The 19152-nt window shown below is 63.7% G+C and overlaps 2 protein-coding genes across 2 annotated transcripts; both read left to right on the top strand.

Annotated features, from left to right (window-relative positions):
* The first annotated feature begins 4075 nt into the window (after positions 1–4075).
* Positions 4076–8900, top strand: LOC115504523 (serine protease 27-like). Its single transcript, XM_030301537.1, has 6 exons — positions 4076–4196; positions 4438–4533; positions 4635–4797; positions 5367–5644; positions 7229–7395; positions 8559–8900. The coding sequence occupies exons 1-6, from the start codon at positions 4076–4078 to the stop codon at positions 8826–8828; spliced, it is 1095 nt and encodes a 364-aa protein (XP_030157397.1). The 3' UTR covers positions 8829–8900.
* Positions 8901–12407: 3507 nt separating this feature from the next.
* Positions 12408–16535, top strand: LOC115504522 (testisin-like). Its single transcript, XM_032591667.1, has 6 exons — positions 12408–12474; positions 12590–12733; positions 12928–13096; positions 13612–13895; positions 15806–15960; positions 16235–16535. The coding sequence occupies exons 1-6, from the start codon at positions 12408–12410 to the stop codon at positions 16466–16468; spliced, it is 1053 nt and encodes a 350-aa protein (XP_032447558.1). The 3' UTR covers positions 16469–16535.
* Positions 16536–19152: the final 2617 nt, after the last annotated feature.

Below are 19152 nucleotides of genomic sequence, written 5' to 3'. Positions count from 1 at the left end.
GGCCGCCTCTGCCGCCTCGCGGCGCCCCCTCTGCTTCCGCCCGCTCGGGGCGCCTAACCCCGGGGGGGGGGGCAGGGAACGCCCGCGACGCTGCACCCCCCCCTCCGCCCCCAGCGGGACCGGTCCGGGTCCGAGGGCTTCGCGCTGGGTACCCCAACCGCACCGTGCCCCCAAACGGTTCTTGTCTGCAGCCCTGGGATCCCGGCTGCCCGGCTCGTGGCCCCCCTTCCTCCACCCAGCGCTTCTTCGGGGAAGGGCCAAGGCCGGTCCCCGCCAGGACCCCCGTGAGAGCAAGTCCTCACCGAGCGCCCGCTGGGGGCCTGGCGGTATTGGGCTGCTGCTAAAAGCCAGGGTCCTTTCCAGGAGCCCGAGTGAAACGGCCTGATGTGGGCCACCTGGAGGGCTCCCAGCCTCCCTGCTGCCCCCAGCTGGCCCCACCCAGCCCCACAGAGCCTACAGACAGTCTGCCTCGTCCTTGGGCACTGGTGCAGGGCACCAAAGTCATCAAGTTGTCTCTTGAGTTATAGATGTGAGTGAACAACTGAACCGGGGCCCCCAGGGCCGCCCTCAGAGTACTGATTCACTACTAGGACTCACAGGACCTAGAGAAGCTGTCATCTCCACGGTGATGGTTCACTGCAGCGGTACAAGGTGTGGAGGACAGAGTCTAGGAGAGACCAGGTGGCAGCTTCCAGCTTCCCTTTAGCAATGGAGTCAGATGGGCAGAGCTGAATTCTCCCAGCAATGACGCGTGACAACGGACGTGAAGGGGTGCCGGCCGGGGAAGCTCCTGTGAGCCTGGGTGTCTGGAGTTTTTATCCTTGGGGCTCCGTGACAGAGGCAGGGTGGACAGCCCACGTGGCTAACCCTAGTCCTCAGACTAAAGCACCTCCTGTGGTCCAAGCGACGCAGTGTGGCCCGAGGCGGTCCCATCAACTGTGCTATTAGCATCAAGTATCTGGAGTGGCCCAAGGCTCCCGGTCTACAAAGACGCTCTTTCCAGGCAAGACTTTGCGAGGACTCAGAGGTGATTTCCTAGGACCTGGTCGAGGGTCGGTTCATCCTAGGCCTGTTCACTTAACCTGTTGTCACTGCACGGCCACTAAGGATAAAGCAACACTGGAGAAAAATCCACACACGCACCAGAACGATCTGTTTGAATACAGGGACCGGCTTCGAGGAAAACGGAGGGAATAAATACACGGAGCAGTGGACAGCTTGGAGGACGCCAACTGGTATGCTTCGAAAGCTCTTGCGAGAGTGTTCACAAACACTAAACAAGAGTTAGGCAGGAAAAGGGGCGCCTGGGTGGCTCAGTCGGTTGAGCGTCTGACTTCAGCTCACGGTTCGTGGGTTCGAGCCCCGCGTCGGGCTCTGTGCTGACAGCTCGGAGCCTGGAGCCTGCTTCAGATTCCGTGTCTCCTTCTCTCTCTGCCCCTCCCCTGCTCGCGCGCTCTCTCTCTGTCTCTCTCAAAAATAAATAGAACATAAAAAAATGAATACAAACCAAGAAGTGTGTTAAGTAAAATAAAATCAAGGGTTGAGAAACGACAAAGAGAAGGCCAAGTTCTAGACTCCCCGGCAGCAGACTGGCGTCCTGATGTTGGCACCAGATGTCCCAGGCATCTGTCCGGGACTGTGAACTGGCCTAGCTTACGTAAGTCCACGGGGAGACCGAGTTCCCACCACGAGCTCGGCAGACACGAGGAACGGGACGACCCGACGTAGAAGAGGAGGGATGTGACATCATTTCTGAGTCAAATGCTTTGCTGGCTGACAAAATACCATAAAGTGGGTGGGTGGCTCATAAACAACGAATATTTATTTCTCACAGTTCCTGGGCTGGAAGTTTGAGGTCAAGGTGTCTGGGAAGGGCCCCTTCCTGGTTCATAGCTGCTGCCATTGCCCTGTGTCCTCACGTGGCCTTATAAGGGCACTGATCCCACTCACGAGGGCTCCACCCTTCGGTCCTAATTGCTTTGCAAAGGTCCCACCTCTAAACACATCACCTGGGGCTTCAACATATGGATTCCGATATATGAACTTGGGGGGGGGGGGAGGGGACACAAACATTCCAACCCCAGCACAAGGCTGTGTGTGTTTTACCTCCTCAGTCTCACACTCAGCAGTTGACCAGTGACCTGTGAACACAAAAAGGGTTATTGAGTGGGTGTGGGTTTTAAGCAACACTCATTGTGACGATGATAAGTCCCCTTGTGACGTCCTTAAATCAGCTTTACTCTGGCTCTTACATAATTCTGATAATCTAGGGGTTCTCAAACGGAATTTCTGGGACGAAACTAAAGAAAAAAAAAATCTCAAGCAGGCAGGATGTGCCTTGATCCTCGTAAGGCATCGGGGAGTCATATTAAGCTTCTTTTGCAAGCACAGAAATCGATAATACCGTTAACAGAAGTGCTTTCCTATTGTACGAGTATTCTAGCACGTAGATTCCAATTTTTTAATATAAATAAATATATATTTATTGTGACAAAATTGGTGACAAAATTGCCCACGAGATGAAAGTGAACCCAAGACTTGAGAATGAAATACGGGGTGGCGGGGGGTGGGGGGGCACCCGGGCGGCTCAGCTGGTTAAACGTCCAACTCTTGGTTTCCGCTCAGGTCACGATCTCACTCACTGTTCATGGGCTTGATAAACCCATAAATAAACTTTGGGGGGAAAAGGAATGAAATACAGAAACTTTTACATTGACACGTCACAAGCCACTGAAAAGACATGAGTCACGAGTCCTTATGCCCCCAATAACAGAGCTTGGAAATACATCAAGCAAAAAAAAAAAAAAAAAAATTTTTTTTAAGTTCTTAATACTCCAGATACTAGGAAATTCACATTTCTCCCCTCAGAAATCAAGAGATCAGGTAGGTGGGAAAGGCAGTAACGCCAAAGTGTTCACTGAACATGATTTTTTTTTTTAACTTTTTTTTCAACGTTTATTTATTTTTGGGACAGAGAGAGACAGAGCATGAACGGGCGAGGGGCAGAGAGAGAGGGAGACACAGAATCGGAAACAGGCTCCAGGCTCTGAGCCACCAGCCCAGAGCCCGACGCGGGGCTCGAACTCACGGACCGCAAGATCGTGACCTGGCTGAAGCGGACGCTTAACCGACTGCGCCACCCAGGCGCCCCTAACATGATTTTGACCTAAATCAGGTATTTGGGGCTGCTCGAGAGCCCCACCATGGCCCCCCAGGGGGAATGAGCCCTCTGGAGAGGGAGGTGCGCGTAGGCCAGGTGGCGCGGGGGCCTCAGAAAGGACGGCTGCTTGTGGAGAGAAGCAGAAAACTTAGCCACCAGGGAAAGTGTCCTGCATCCCTCCCTGCCCGGCGCCCTAGGCTGGTCAGCTCTGCTTTCTCGGCCACGGCCACCCACGGGGCTTTACAGAGGTGAGGCGAGGGGAGCGCAGCGGCCATCCAGGCGCCTGCTGTTTGCGGTCAGGGAGAGATACCAGGGGCGTCTCCTCGCTGCTCTACCCCCGTGGATCACGGGCCCCTCTCACTCTGCAGGCGTCTTGGCCCCACCTCGGGCCCTTCAGAGCCCCGGGGTGAACACGAAGGCCGAGGGGGCAGACTGGGGCGTGACCTCGGGTCTGCGGTTCCTCTCCCCCGCCTCCCCTTCTCAGGGTCCTTAGGAGACGAGACGCCCAGCACAGAGCACAGAGGTATGTGGTTTTGTCACCTGTACGGCCTCCGGTGAGTCATTACACCACGGGAGTCCCGCTTCCTCTGCCGCATAGGGGGATCATAATAGCGCCTGGCGAATGAGTCGGGAGGAATAGGACACGGGTGACACAGGCCCGCACCCGGGAAGTGCCCCGTAAGTGGTGGCGTGGTTGGTGCCGCGAGGCCAGCGAGGCCAGGGCGGGGGAGCGGAGGCCAAGGACCCTGTGCCCAGGAGCAGTGCCGAGCCGAGCCTCAAGGGCAAGGCGCGGAGGAGTCAGCCACACCCCAGGACAAGCCCAGAACCTGGGCTTGGCTGCGGCCATCTACTCCCCCCGTGTCTGAGGACTCTGACCCCAAGAGCCAGCCGCGGAAGTGGTGGCTGGGACATACCATGTCGCCGGCCCTCGCCGCCAGCCTGCTCTCCCTCCTCTCCGTGGCTCTGCAGGGGAGCCCCCCTGCTCTCCCACCCAACTTCTCCCTGGTGAACGCCAGCGCGACAGGCCTGGATTCAGGTAGGACGAATATCGGGGTGCCGAGAGGAGGGGCAGGTGCAGCCGATGGGTGATCCCCGCCCCGCGCCTTATAGCCTGTGCGGGGCAGGTCCTCCAAGGAGCCCAGACGCGGGGAGGGGGAGGGGACCCTCATTCAGCCACCCCAGACCTCAGCGTCCACCCGCACCGAGCCGCGTTCCGGTCTGTCCCAGGAGCCGAGCGTGGCTAAGCCATTTAGGGCCCCAGCTCTCGCTTCCCCCAGCTCAGCTGCGGGGCACCGCCCCGAGTCCTCCCCTGGAGCACGGGGTCCCACGTCACAAAGAATTGCACTTCGTGGGGCCTGAGGAGAAGGGACCGGGTGCCAACCCCCGAGCAGCAGGGATACATGAGGGCGGGTCTGCAGGGCCAGGGGAGCCCAGAGGGGACCACGCATAAGTGGCCCATGGACTCACCCCGCAGTGTGCGGACGCCCACACGTGTCAGGCCGCATCGTGTCGGGGCAGAATGCCCAGCCGGGCCAGTGGCCGTGGCAGGTCAGCCTGAGGGAGCACGGACAGCACGTGTGCGGGGGCTCCCTGATCACCGAGGCCTGGGTGCTGACTGCAGCCCACTGCTTCGACCAGTGAGTATCTTTGGGGGGACACAGGCGCGTGCCGGGGTGGCCGGGACCTGCCCTTCCCCCTCCCTTCTCCGTGTGAACCACAGCCTTCTGCCCATCTGGAGACAGGCGGAGGAGGGCCGTCACTTATCCACCCAGGATGGTCCCTGTCCTCAAGGCTGGGCACTGGCGGCGGGGGGGGGGGGGGGGGGAGGGAGGGAGGGAGGAGACAGACCGTCCGGCCCTCCCATCGTCCACCCACCAAGAAATGGTTCGCTTCCCAGAAACCAAAGGCCCCCACACGGAAACATCCCTTGAGAGGCCAAGGCCTCAAGTGCACCGCTCACCAGCTGGGCAGCATTTGGGCAGGTGACCACCTCCTGGGCCTGGGGTACAGTCGCCAGAGGGGGGCGTGGGTGTCCGGCAGGGGTGGTCCCAGGATTGGGCGGGGCACTTCTCATTTCTGGCACGCGCACAGCTCGCAAAGCCGTCTATCTGTAGCATCAGGACCCTCAAATCAAGATCGTCCCCGGTCCCCGCCCTTGGGACCCTGGCACAGCCCTCACCCCCCCCCCCGCCTCTCCCATCTCCAGGAAGCAGCCCCTGTCCGCCTACTTCGTGCTGCTGGGTTCCATCTCCTCCTACCCCCAGGCCGGGGAGCCCCAGGAGCTCCGCGCGGTGGCCCAGTTCATCAAGCACCCCGAGTACTGGGAGGAGAACAACAGAGCCGACGTCGCCCTGGTGCGGCTGGCCGCGCCTGTCACCTTCACTGACCTCATCCTTCCAGTCTGCCTCCCCAAACCCGGAGACTCTCTGGGTCACGGCACCTGGTGTTGGGTCACCGGCTGGGGGAACGTCGCCACAAATCTACGTAAGGACACCCTGAGCGTGTGGCAGGTGTTGGGTGGGGACCAATGCTGACGGGGCCTAGGGCCTCCCCCCTCCCCAGGGCTGGCCGCACCCGCCACCACACTCATACGGGACGAACGTGGAGCCTGCACACGGCAGAGGGGAGCCCCTGAAATGCTGCCAGGAATGAGCAGCCCGCCGCCCCAGACCCTCCGTCAGGCTCCCCGGTCTGCCCTCCCAGCACACCGTAACCAAAGGACGAACGCCAGGCCCCGGCAGAGCTCTGGAATGCTGGCCCAGGCTGGGGCCCGGAACATTCTGACTGCCCAGTGCCGGTGCCCCTTATATGTCTGCAGAATTATACACGACCCCTGCCCTCGTGGCTTGGGACCCAGGGCCTGCTCGCCTGGCCTCAGTCCTGGCTGGGTGACCTCCACCAGCCCCGCTGGGCTGTGGCTTCCCCCCCCCCTTGGACAAGTAGAGCTTCCAGGGCTAACCTCGCGGGGTTAACGGGAGGGTTACACGGAGTGAGGCATTTCGGGAGCTCCCGGCAGGGCCGGGCAAGAGTGAATTCTCGATACGCGGTGGGCCAGCAGCCATCACCACCGTCAGCGCCATGCTGTAATGTCACCTTGTCCTTGGCCGCCATAACAGACTACCACAAACCGGGGGGGGGGGGGGGGGGCGGGCTTAAAACAACAGAAATGTTGTTCTCTCACAGTTCAGGAGGCCACGGTCTGACGTCGAGATGCTGGCAGGGCCGGGCTTCCTCTGAAGGCTCCAGGGAAGGAGCCTTCCCGCTCCTTCCAGCTTCTGGTGGTCCCGGGACATGCTTGGGGTTCCTCGGCTCATGGCCACATCCCCCGGGGACCCGCCTCCACCTTCCCACGGCCTCTGCTCTGTGTGCTCTCCTTTTCTGTCTCACCTTGATCCCGCATGACTTCATCTCAACTGATCGATCTGCAAAGCCCTTATTTCCACAGAAGGTCACCTTCTGAGGTGCTGCGCGGACACGAGTTTTGTTTAAGTTTATTTACGTATCGAGAGACAGAGCAGAAGAGCGCGCCTAAGTGGGGGAGACGCAGAGAGAGAGAGGGAGGGAGAGAGAGCGAGCATCCCAAGCAGGCTCCGCACCGTCCCCACCAGATCGTGACCTGACCCGAGGTCGAGTCGGGCGCTCGACCTGCTGAGCCACCCAGGCGCCCCAGACATGAATTTTTCAGAGGCCACACTCAACCCGCTTTTGACCTGAGCGTTAGGGGGCCAAGAAGAGAAGGGTCATTCGGTGGAAGCGACTCGACCACACTCTCTGGCCAGGGTCTCGGCTCTTGCCCTGCACCCCACAGCGCGTCCAGCTTACCCCGCTGCCCGGGCCCGGGGAGGGAGGCCAACGCCGCCGGGGAGGGCTCCGCACCCCTGACATGCGCTGCCACAGGGAGGGGGGCAGCGGCTCTTCCTGCCAGGCTTTCCCGGACACAAACGCAGGTCCCCGCTCCTCGAGAAGCAGAAGAGTGACAGGCAGAAATGACAAGCAGCGGCTGAGAGCCAGGAGGCGGTCACCTCCCTTCTGAGCTCTGCTCTGCTCCCCCCCCCCCCCGCCCCGCAGCGCTCCCTCCACCCTTCACCCTGCAGGAGCTGTACCTGCCCCTCATTGACACCCAGACTTGTAACCACTACTATCTGGAGAATTCCGGCACCGTCAGCCCGGGGCCCGTCATCCTCCAAGACATGCTCTGTGCCGGCTTCGAGAGTGGCCAGAAGGACGCCTGCGGGGTGAGCAAGCCACCCCCCTGCGGGGGCCGGGGTCTCCCACTCCCCATCACCCCCGGGGACTCCCAGGGCGGAGGAGGGCAACGTCGTTTGAAATACCAGGGTCGGGCGCCCGGGGGGCTCAGTGGGTTGAGAGTCCGACTCTTGATTTCGGCTCAGGTCATGATCCCAGAGTCGTGGGATCGAGCCCCGCATCGGGCTCTGCGCTGACATCGTGGAACCTGCTTGGGACTCTACCTCTCCCTCTCTCTCCTCCCCCCCGCCCCCCGCTCCTCCCCTGCTCGTCCTCGTTCTCTCTCTCTCAAATACATACATACCGAGGGCAATTTGAAAAGGAAGAAAAAAAATGTTCCTGGACCGGGTCTCGCTTTGAATATCCCACCGATATTATCAGAACGTGAAATACTTGCAAACACGCTTAAACAAATCGTGACCGTATTTTCTCTCCCTAAAGCCTTTTCTTTTGGGGCCAGAAATGTCTTTTTCCTCTCCAAAAAAAATAACACTCGGGGCCTTTGAGCAACTTGTCCTCAGGGGCAACATCGCTTCTGGTCTGGGTTGCTTTGGTCTTTCCTTGTCTGCTTTTTTTTATTAATTTGTTTTTTTTTTTACTGTTTATTTATTTTGAGAGAGAGAGAGAGAGCACGAGCACAAGTCGGGGAGGGCAGAGAGCGAGGGGGACACAGAATCCGGGCTCTGAGCTGTCAGCACAGAGCCCCACGCGGGGCTGGAACTCACAAACTGCCAGATCGTGACCTGAGCCAAAGCCGGACGCCTCACCGACTGAGCCACCCAGGCGCCCCCTCCTTGTCTGCTTTTATAAGCAAAACGCACTTTATCTCACGTGCCCCCTCAGTATTACCACAGACTTTTTCGTCAAAAACCAAGCAACTTTGTTAGCGGCACAGAAGTGCTCCTCAGAGCCCCTTCTCTGAAACGCAGTTTTCTTTAGAGAATATGGTGTTCCATCCGCCAGGGGTCTGACCCCTAATTCCCAGACCTCTGCTGCCTTCCAGAAACACCCAGCCCACCCACCCTCCGTGCACTAGACCTAGCCGGCAGTGCGGAAGGGAGGTTGGTGGGCCCGGGGAGGCCCCTGGGAACTTCCTCCCGTGAGCCGCCCAGCCCCTCTGGCCCGACCCTTCTGGACTCCTCTTCCTCTCTAGGGTGACTCCGGAGGGCCTCTGGTCTGCGACATTGGTGGAGTCTGGACCCAGGCAGGCGTAGTGAGCTGGGGACATGACTGCGCCCTCCCGAAAAGGCCGGGGGTGTACATCAACGTCAGCATCTACACCGCGTGGATTGTCAACACCATCCAGGGCTCAGCACCGGACGCCAGAAACTTCTCTCCGGTCCCTGCCGGGATCTTCTTCCCTGCCATGTTGCTGGTTCTGTATCTGCTGGGGGACACGCTCGTCTCCCTGGGCCTCGCCTGACCGGCCACCCACCCTCTGTCCTCAGGGACCCTCTCTGGCCTCTGTCCCTCAGGAAGCCACCCCCTACCCACATCTCCCCGACTTCAGACCCCGCGGCCCGCGGCCCGGCCCCACCTTTCGAGCATCCCCCACGGGCTTCGAGCTTCCCTTGCCCGCCCTGCCAGCCTGTGAGCCCCTGGGGACAGAGCCCGGTCTCCCCACCCCTCACCCACCAGTCACATCTGAGTCCCAGGGTGCACCCACGCCCGGGGGCTCCTGTGGTGGGTCTCTGGGGCTCTCGGAACTGGGGTTCGCAGCCCCCCCCCCGCCGTGCTGGGTTGGTGCCTTTGCAGGCCTGTCGACGTGAGAGGCAATAAAGACAAGCCGGCAGAAGGATGGGTGACCCGCCCCGTGCCTCGTGCCTCGGGGGCCCCAGAAGGGTGTATTATAATGCACTTCCTGTTTGTGGGAGCTTTACCCCCAGGGTGTCACCACAAGCTCACGGCAGCCCTCAGAGGTCCGCGTTACTAATGTTCCCACTTTTCTCAGACAGGGAAACCGAGGACTTCAAGCTCAGGGCTTGCCCAAGCCCGCTCGCTCTAGCAGCCCCGTCCCCAGGCTCAGTGGGGTCATGGCAGGGCTGGGGGTGCATCCACATCACCCCAAGTATGAACATCAGAGCCAGGCTGAGCTCTCTGCCCGGCTCTCGCCCTCCGTCCCCAGCCTGTCTCTCCAGGGGCCACGTGTGAGCCGGCAGCTGGAGGAGGCGACACAGGGCTGGGACCTGAGGCCGGGGTGCGAGTGACTGGACGCCCCTGCAGTTTACGACCAGGGCAGGGGATGGGAGGAGACGAGCGCAGGCTGGGCCCCTTTCAGCGGGACCCTCAGCCTCCGTCCCGGGCGTCCCCACCCCGGCCCACGGGCCGCCGAGGGGTCACCTCCGGCAGGGGCTCCCTCCCCGCAGGCAGCATGCTGAGAACCCTTCCCCCTCTGGCCCCCCCCACCCCGCCCCTCCAGGGCTTCCTCCGCAGCATCCCCTGTCCTTGCTCCTCTGAGCCCCGCAGCCCCCTCTGGAGCCTTCTCTGGACGCACAGGGCCTGTATGTCTCCGTCAGGGTTGTCTCCTGATGGCCAGAGAGCCAGGGAGGTACTCCCAGCCCCGGCCCCGGGGCCCAGCCGGGACGGCCACAGCTGGGCGGGATGGGGGGCCTGTGGCCAAGGATGGCCCCGAGCCCCGAGCCCCAGGCAGAAGAGCGGGCCTCCCGCCTGGCAGCCGGCCCTGGGGGAACGGAGCCCGAGCTGGGACCCCCAGTAGCATCCGGCATCCACGCCAGAGCCACGGGCTCACCGCCGAGGTCATCGCTGCGCTCGCCACGCACCCACGGCCGCGTGCCGGCTGGAACAGCGTGCTGGGTGGCCCGCCAGGCACGCCAGGGGCGAGTGCGAGCCCCTCCTGCACGTGTGACCACAGACGTGGACTCCGGCTGCCGCCGCCCGCCTTCTCCAGGCTGCTTCTGGGGCCGGCGCCTGGGGGAGTGGGGGGGAGGCGAGGCAGCAAGGATAGGGAGAAGGAGAGGACGACAGGGACCTCCAGGACCCCCCTGGGCTTTGCACACCCTGCCTCTGTATCCCAAAGGGCAGACATCCCCCACGGAGCGTGGAGGGGCCACTCCCGGGCCACTGGCCGCCCCCCCGCCCCCGCAGCACTCCTCCTGGGCCAGGAGACCCGGAGGTCCCTCTAGGACGGCGACAACAGGGACCCTCTCCACCCTGGGAGAGGCTCCGCCAACCTGCACCCCCTCTTCTCCGTCTACCTTGTCTCCTTCCACCCCTCCCTTTACTGCTCCATCACCCCTTAGGTTCCACAGACACCAAGCCTGCCCCTCACGGGCCCCGGAGGCAGCCAGTGGGCAGATGCACACGCGACAAACCAGATGGCCGTGGATGCTTCACAGGGCTGGAAAGGAAGTGCGGCTTGTAGTGAGACAGCCCTCCGAGGGGGAGGAGGCGGCAAGCTCGCTGTAGACTGGAAGCCAGCAGAGAAGCTTCGCTGAGGGGTGACGTTAGCCCCGAGCCCCGCCGTGAGGGAGCCTGCCGTGCAACTCTCTGGGACCTGGGACAGGAGTCTGCAGGGAGAGGCGACCCCAGGCTGGAGCCAGCCCGGGGTTCGCTAGGGGAGGGGACCGGCAAGGGGCGGGGCTGTCGCGCACTGGGAGAGCCGGGATGGTTTTGGCAAGACCTGGGGCCGCAGGCAGCCATCCCTCGGGGTGCAGTGGACCAGGGACTGCCTGGGCTCCCTGTAAGGCACCAGAAGGCAGTCGCCGGCCCTGTGACTCGGGCCATGTGCCACACTTGGCCCCAACCGCAGGGAGCTCACAGGAGATTGGCCAGTTACAAGTGCTGTGGTGCCAAGGGCCACAGAGGGGAACCGTTTAGGGAACTCCGCCCCCGTGCCAGGGACCCGGTCCCGTCCTGTCCCTGAGCCCATCTGCCGGAGCCCATGCCCGCAGCCCCCACTCTGCAGCTGACTTGCGGGAGACACCCCAGTGTGTGAAGTCAAGGAGGCGTGCCGACGGGCCAGCTTCACCCTCTGGAGGAGGTTTCGTGTCACCCGGCACCCCGGGTGTCCCCAGCGTCTCTCTCAGGGTGCCCCGGATCCGGGACACCGCGGGGAACCCTCTCTCCTGTGCCACCTGCCCCCGATCCCTTGGGCGCTCACCACCCAGGCCCAGCTGAGCGTGTTGTGGGGCCAGGCCCTGGAGCGGGGCTCCCACGGGGGGGGAAACCTAGTCCAGGCTGGCTCCCCTGACTGGAGGGACCCCAGAAGCCAGTGCTGGGAAACTCATCATTTTGTGAATCCCACCACACCCCCGATAGTGCTTAGGACACAGACGGGGGCACCAGGAAGGCACAGCCTCCCGGAACCTCGCTTAGGAGAGTCACTGGTCACGGGGACACTGGGAGACGGATAGCCTAGGGGTGTCTCTCTCATTTGGGCCATTTTGTTCCCCCAAGGACCTGGGCGGGAAAGAAAGTTTGAGAAAGGGGTTTCAACTTCCAAGATTTAAATTGGAGGAGGTGGGGAAGGGGGTAGAGGGGGAGGTGGGGAGGAGGAGAGGAAGGGGGGGCAGGAGCCGGCCACCAGGGGGCAGCCGGGCTTGGCAGGGACTAGCCTGCCTGTGGGCTCAGGTGGGGAGGAGACCCGAGACCATCACTTCCCCGAGTCTTCTCCAAGAAGGGAAGACACGAATCTTCTCTTCCTGGCTCTGCCCAATACCGCCAGGCCCCCGGCGGGCGCTCGGTGAGGACTTGCTCTCACGGGGGTCCTGGCGGGGACCGGCCTTGGCCCTTCCCCGAAGAAGCGCTGGGTGGAGGAAGGGGGGCAACGAGCCGGGCAGCCGGGATCCCAGGGCTGCAGACAAGAACCGTTTGGGGGCACGGTGCGGTTGGGGTACCCAGCGCGAAGCCCTCGGACCCGGACCGGTCCCGCTGGGGGCGGAGGGGGGGTGCAGCGTCGCGGGCGTTCCCTGCCCGCCCCCCGGGGTTAGGCGCCCCGAGCGGGCGGAAGCAGAGGGGGCGCCGCGAGGCGGCAGAGGCGGCCATGGGCGCGCGCGTCCGGGCGCTGCTGCTGGCGCAGCTGTTGGTGCGAGCGGGGCTCCGGGGACAGGGTGAGCTGAGGCGGGGGCTGCGGGCCGCCCCAGGGGTGGTGGGGGACGGCCGGGGCGCGTGCAGACCGCGGGGAGCTCACCCGGCCGCCCGCCATCCCCCCTCCGGGCCCCCCAGACGTTCAGGATCTGGACCGGCTGTTTCCAGGTAAGGCGCCCGGGACGCGCGCCTCCCCGCGCAGGGCACCTGAGCCGGAGCGCAAGGGGCGCCTCATCTTTTCCTCTCCCCGCCCAGGTTTCGAGAACTCGTCGTTGCTCACGTGTAACTGCCGGGCCCCGGGGGCGGGGGGGGCGGCGCCCGCGCGCCACGTGGGGAGGGGCGCGAGGTCCCCCGGTCCCTGGGCGGCGCGGCCCCGACGCGCGCGTTTTCCCAGGGGCCCCTCGCGTTGGTTCGCGCGGGCCGGTGCGGCGGCCGGGGTCGTGCGGCTCAGCCGCGTGCCCGTGTGTCCGTCCCAGGGCCCTGCGGCCGCCGAACCGTTTCGACGACGCGCGTGGTGGGCGGCAAGGACTCGGAGCTGGGGCGCCGGCCGTGGCAGGGCAGTCTGCGCTCGTGGGGCGCCCACCACTGCGGCGCCAGCCTGCTCAACCGCCGCTGGGTGCTGTCGGCCGCGCACTGCTTTGAAAAGTGAGTCTGGGGGCGGGCGGCCCTCCGAACGGGGGTTGGGGGGACGCGTCCTCCGGGCCTGACGCGTGCGGATTCAGCTCTCTTATGCTCCCGAGCCCCGGCCCGGCCGCAGCCACGTGAGAAAACCCTGTTCCGTTTTTTCCAGAACGTTCTTTACAGCATTCCCGTGCCCTTTTGTGTCGTGTTCTTTTCTGTCTTCTCTTCTCCCCGGATGGCAGCACCAGCCGCCCCCTCCTCATCCCACCTCCCCCGGTGCAGGTGCACAGGGGGGGCGGACCGAGGTGGGCGAGCTCTGGGCACAGAGCCTGGCCTGCGGCAACAGTGGTGACGGGAAGTGTCTGGTCCCGTGCATTGATTCATTCCTTTTTAGGACGGCTGTGGGAGGCGGCCCCCTGGCTGAGGTGACCACACCTCAGGCGGAGGCACGCTGCTGCCCCCAGGCCCTAAGACCTCGGGTGGGCTCAGGGCCCCTCCCTCCTGTAAAGACCCCTGACCGCCCGCTCCTCCCCTGCCAGGCACACTGATCCCTTTGAGTGGTCCGTGCAGTTTGGCGAGCTGTCTGCCTCACCGTCCATCTGGAATCTGGAGGCCTACTACAACCGATACCAGGTGGAGGAGATCATTTTGAACCCCATGTATCTGGGGGCTTCATCCTCTGACATCGCCCTGCTGAAGCTGTCCTCCTCCGTCACCTACAACAAGTACATCCACCCCGTCTGTGTTGCGGCCTCTTCCTCGGAGTTCCAGAACCAGACTGACTGCTGGGTGACGGGCTGGGGGAACATCGGAGAAGATCAAGGTGAGGCTGGGGGCAGGTGGGGGGTGGGGCAGGGGGGCTGCGGGCTCCGCCGTCTGTTCCGTCCACAGCGGCTTCAGCAGCCCCCACCTGGGTCTCTGTGCAGCTGGGTCCCTCCTGGGGGCTGCCCAGCAGTGCCTGCCCCCCCCCCGCCAGGGCAGGACCTCCTGTCCCCACACCCCGTTCCCTCTGCCTTCCAGAGACTGTGAGCCCGAAGCCACAGTGAGAGGGAGGCCAGCTGGGCCCAGGCCCGCGCTCCGCACCCAGCCTGCAAGGGTGTCGGGGTTGGCGGAGGCCGCGTTAGAAAGGCCTCAGTGGTTTTGTGTGCGTTCTTTCCGCTCAGGACGGGTGCCCACCCAGCCCCCAGCCATCCCGCCTCCCCGCTTTGGCTCTTCCGTACCTTCTGCACCTACCTGCCTTGCCACCGTGTCTCCTTGCCTGGAGTCCTGAGCCCGTTGTCTGTCTTTGCAGTGTCAAAGCATCTCCTTTCTCTGACTCCCCACTAAATCTGTGGGGGGCGGTCCTTGGGCCAGCCTGAAGCGTCACCCGTGCACCTCTGCCCCGAGGTGCCCTGGGTCCTGAGCGCCACACACAGGGCCTGGCCCCTATGCCTGGGCGGCCCCCTATGCTCCTCCCTGGCCTGGCCCCTTCCGGCAGCACCCCTCCCTCAGCAGCGATGGCAGAGAAGGCTCCTCGAGGGCGCGCCGCGTACCGGCACTGTTCTAGGCTCTGGACCCTGAGGACCGAGCAGGGTGAGGTCTCTCTTCTGGGCCTTACCTGTGAATGAGGCGGGGCCATTTTTATACCTGCTTTTTTGATGAGGAAAGGGAGAGACTTACAGAAGTGGCCGTAAGGTCCCAGAAGGAGTCAGTGGAGAAGCCGGGGCCCACTGGCCGAGAGAACAACGTGTCCTCGAGGTCACACTTCGGGGATTGGCAGGGCGGAGAGAGAAACCCGCGCTGGTCCTGCCTTCCTTTAGAGTTGGGGTCCTGTCCCTTCCTTACAAGGGACTGGAGAGAGTGTCCCCCTGCTCCCCCTGCTCCCCCTGCAGATCCCTCCCGGCCCAAAGGGCTGAGTGGGTGTGAACCAAGGGACCCAGCCACCAGACTCCCTGGCCCGAGGCTGACAGGGAGTCAGGGCCGGCCCCAGGCTCCCGCCTCGTTCTAGAAGGTAGCAGGTGACTCTGGCCGCCACCCCCCTTGCCTGCTGGGAGACTTAGCTCTCCCTCCTTCCGGCTGGGAGACCCCAGGCCAGGCATCTCCTCCCCCTGTGCCTGGGCCTCCTCATCTGCAGAACAAGGTGAAACGGTTCCCAGCACAGAGCGTGGTTCCGAAATTTAAAGAGGTTCCTACCTGAGGGCTCAGCAGAGTGCCTGGCGGACCAGAGGCTCCACCTACACGTTAACCGTGGTATCCTCGTGACGTCCTCGGACGGATCAGCCGGTGGCTCGGGCCCACGCTGAGGAATTGGACAGATTTGGGTTCACGACGGGCTCTGACGCCTCCCCGGCGCTTTGCTGGGGGTGGGCGGGGCAGCCCTCCCCGCCGAGTCTTTCCTTACCTGAGAGTGGGTCCCCATCAGGCCGCGCCCTAGGAGGGCCACGGGGGCCCCAAGAAAGGCCCGGAAGCACCTGACGGGCAGCTGGACCACAGTGACCGTAACCCTGCTCGCCTGTGTCGGCCCCTCCCCACCGGCTCGGGGGCCGCTTGTCATCCGCACGCGCCCGCAGGGAAGCCGGGCCTCGGCGATGAGCTGCGGCGGCGGGTCCGTCCCCCACGACGTGCCGGGTGCTGCTGGCCCCAGGGACCCTCGTCCCTCCCCCCTCCCCCGCGGCCTGTGCCATCTCTCCCAAGCAGATGGCAGAAGAGAGGCTCAGGGTGCCGTCTTTCTTTGTCCCCTCGACCCCTGGGCAGTGCTGCCAGCCCCCTACCTCCTCCAGGAAGTACAGGTCGGCGTCATCAACACCACCATGTGTAACTACCTGTACGCACAGCCCCTGGTCCGCTACGACATCTGGGGGGACATGGTGTGCGCTGGCGATTCCCAAGGAGGCAAGGATTCCTGCTTCGTGAGTGTCCCTCTCCACCCCGGCCCCAAGCCCGAGGGCGGCCCGCGCCTCATTTGGTCCGCGTGTCGATCCCAGAGGGTAGAGACCAGTGCCCCACTTCGCAGATGCAGAAACTGAGGCTTGTTTACTTCCGGGGTGGGGGGTAGGATGTGCACCCGGTCTGCCCGGCTCCACAGCCCCTCCTGCTGTCCCTCCCGTCTCCACTGGCCCTCGGGAGCCCCCGCCCCCCCCCCCCACTCGCCGCCAGGCCTGGCTCACCCGCGCCGCTCCCCAGGGTGACTCCGGTGGCCCCTTGGCCTGCGAAAAGAGAGGTGTGTGGATTCAGGTTGGAATCGTGAGCTGGGGATCGGGCTGCGGCAGACCCAACCGGCCCGGGGTCTACACCAACGTCAGTAGGCACTTCAACTGGATCCGGACGCTGGTGGCCCGCGGCGCCCCCAGGCCAGTCCCCTCTCGGCAGCTCCTGCCCCTCGCTGTGCTCTGGGCCGGGCTCCCGCAGCCGGCCTGAGCCCAACGGAGTCCTGAGAGCTGGGGCCGTCTGCTGAGCCAGGCCCCGCCCCCCACCTTGTCCCTTTTCTAATAAACTCCTTAGCGTGTTGGAATCGATGCCCCGCAGAGCATTCTGTGGCCCCGGGTGGCTCCCTGGACACCCTCACGGTCCCCCCGGGATCCAGTCCTTCACTCCTGAATCTCGCTCCAGCTGTCTGCGCCATTCGGGTTTGGGTGACGGACCACGGAGCCCTCTCTGGTTGGTTCAATCAGAAAGATAGTTTCTGGGAGGACGTCGGTCACCCCCGGGTCGCTGGGGGCCAGGAAGACCGGAGCGGGGTGCAGCGGGGGGAGCATCCCAGGCCCCCCGGTGCTCATGCCGGTGCGACCCTCCACCCAGACGCCGGACGCTCCCGGTCCTACCTCTGTCCCCGAAAGGCCGACCCGGGACCAGGACTGGGGTGCGGGAAGTTTACTTGGGAGGTGACGCTGGGAGGCCCCAGTGAGGAGCAGGGAAACCGAGGCAGGGAGGGAAGCAGCCCGATGGCGTTTGCCCAAATGAGGGGCTTCCCGCCGAGGGCAGCGGAGGCAGAGTCCTGCCGGAGCGGAGAAGCCGCAGGGGCACGGCTCGGCCTCCCCTCAAAGCAAACCCCCTTGCTCACCCGACATCCCGGGAGGAAGGCTGGAAGGGGGCCCTGGTTCCCCAAATAGGGAGAGTGGGCGCACCAGACCGAAGTCTTCCCACCAGGCGGAGAGCCCCCCTCCCCTCCCTGTCGACTCACTCGGGGCCACCACGGCCTCTGGTGGGTCTTGCTGTTTCTTCTTCCTCCCTCCCACCCTCCCTCCATCGCGGCGGGAGGGGTTCGAGTCCACAGGCGGCAAGGCAAGCAGACGCTGGAAACTCACTGTGGCTCCCCGCTGCTCCTGGGCCCGTGGCCAGGCTGGGCCCCTCACCCCTGCAGGGACCTGGCCGCCTCCCGCCACGCCTCACCCCTCCACTCACACTGGCACATGGCACCCGTGAGACCAGCTCTTGTCTGCCTCGGGGTCCTTGCAGATGCTGTTCCCTTTGTCTAGAATGTTCCCTGCTTTGCCTGGTGGCCGTCTGCTCTTCCTCCGGACCTCCCTTGCGACGTCGCTCCTTCCGCTCTGTCATCCTGCTCGTCACGCCCCTTACGGTCCTTCGTGCCACCTCTCAGTGGGTCGCTAGCTTTGCCGTCCTTCGGTGGGCGGTCCTAAAGCCTGTGGTGGCCCAGCAACGACGGTGCAGCCACACGCCTTCGTGGTGGAGACACTCCGTGACCCCTCCGGGAATCAGTGACAGGCTCCGGGAGGTCTGGCCGTGGCCGCCCGCCTCCCCGTCCTGCGGTGCAGGTGATGCTGGACGGGTCCGGGCCGGGGTGGGAGTGAGCCCTGGGGGACCGTCCACGCTGGGCCCCGGGGTCACCACGGGGCAGCTCTGGGTCCCCGGTTCACTCCAGAGTCCACTGCCCTCACTCTCCTGAGATGGTGTGTGGACAAGTGACGTTTCCTCAGGCTTACGGAAGGGACTCCACAGATGCAGACTCAGGCCACCTGCTTCCAACCAAACCGCTGTTCCTGCGCCGCTTTTTAAGGACAAACGTCAGGGCTGCCGCTTGCGACCGTGCGACGGTGCCGGGATTCTGGAGCGCGGCGCTCGCAGGAGGTGCCGCGGGGTCTCCGAGATCTGAGAAAGAGTTATTTAGGTTTTTGAACTCTAGACCCAGCGAACAAATGAGGAGGGGCAGCACGATGTCCTTCTCGGACAGGAAGGCTCCCCGGTGGTCGCCCGCCTTCCTCCCCGAGGAACGTACCTGTCGTGGCCAAGAACACAGAGCCCCTGCTTGTCTGCATCCCCGTCTCTGGAAACTGAGGATGTCACTTTCGTGGTGAAAGACACTGCAGATGAGCCAAGGACGGGACATGGGGAGGTCATCCCGGATGGCCCAGGTGGGACCAGTGTCATCACAAGATCCTTAAACCGGAAGGGGTCAGAAGAGAGAGCGCAGTGAGGCCACGTGAGGAGATTGTGCGACAGAAGGGACGCAAGAAAGACTTAAGAGGTGGAAGGCAGTGGAAATGGGGCGTGGAAGTCACGTGTCTCGTCCTGGAAAGCGACGAAGGACAATCAGGAGCGCCAGGGGTGAGGGCAGCAAACCCAAGGTCCCAAATCAGCCGGTGTGCGCTCCAGCTCGTAGCCGCGCGGCGGCCGGAGGCGGCGTTTGTCTCGCGGCCACTCTGTGCCCGGCGGCGGGGGTGAGAACGGCACCCAGTGCCTTCACACCTGCGCTCCCCTCCGCACCGCCGGGGGAGTGAACCCGGCTAGTGAGTGAAGCAGTGAGGACAACGCCAGGCATCGGCTGTCATCGTCGCCACCTGTCACCACCAGCCTCCTCCCCATCAGCACCGGGTGGCCCGAGGACGCCAGCTCCCAGCCCGAGAGGCCCCCGCGGGAGACCCTGGCCACGGGCCCCTCCGCGCCACGTGCCCCGCAGCTGTGGCTTCTCACGCGTTTTCCACGGACTCTTGTTTCCAAAGGCTGTTAATAGACGTTGTTTGTAAAGCGATCCCGTGCCCACAGACTTCTGGGAGAGGGAACTTTGTTTGCTTGTCGTAGGACCTTTCTAGGACTCTGATGGGGGTAAAACGCATCAGAAATCTGTGAGAGGGTGTGGGAGAGGC

The sequence above is a fragment of the Lynx canadensis genome, chromosome E3 (assembly GCF_007474595.2).
Source record: "Lynx canadensis isolate LIC74 chromosome E3, mLynCan4.pri.v2, whole genome shotgun sequence".
Classification (NCBI taxonomy): Eukaryota; Metazoa; Chordata; class Mammalia; order Carnivora; family Felidae; genus Lynx; species Lynx canadensis.
The sequence above is the reverse complement of the archived record's forward strand: the minus strand, read 5'-3'. Positions and strand labels throughout refer to the sequence as shown.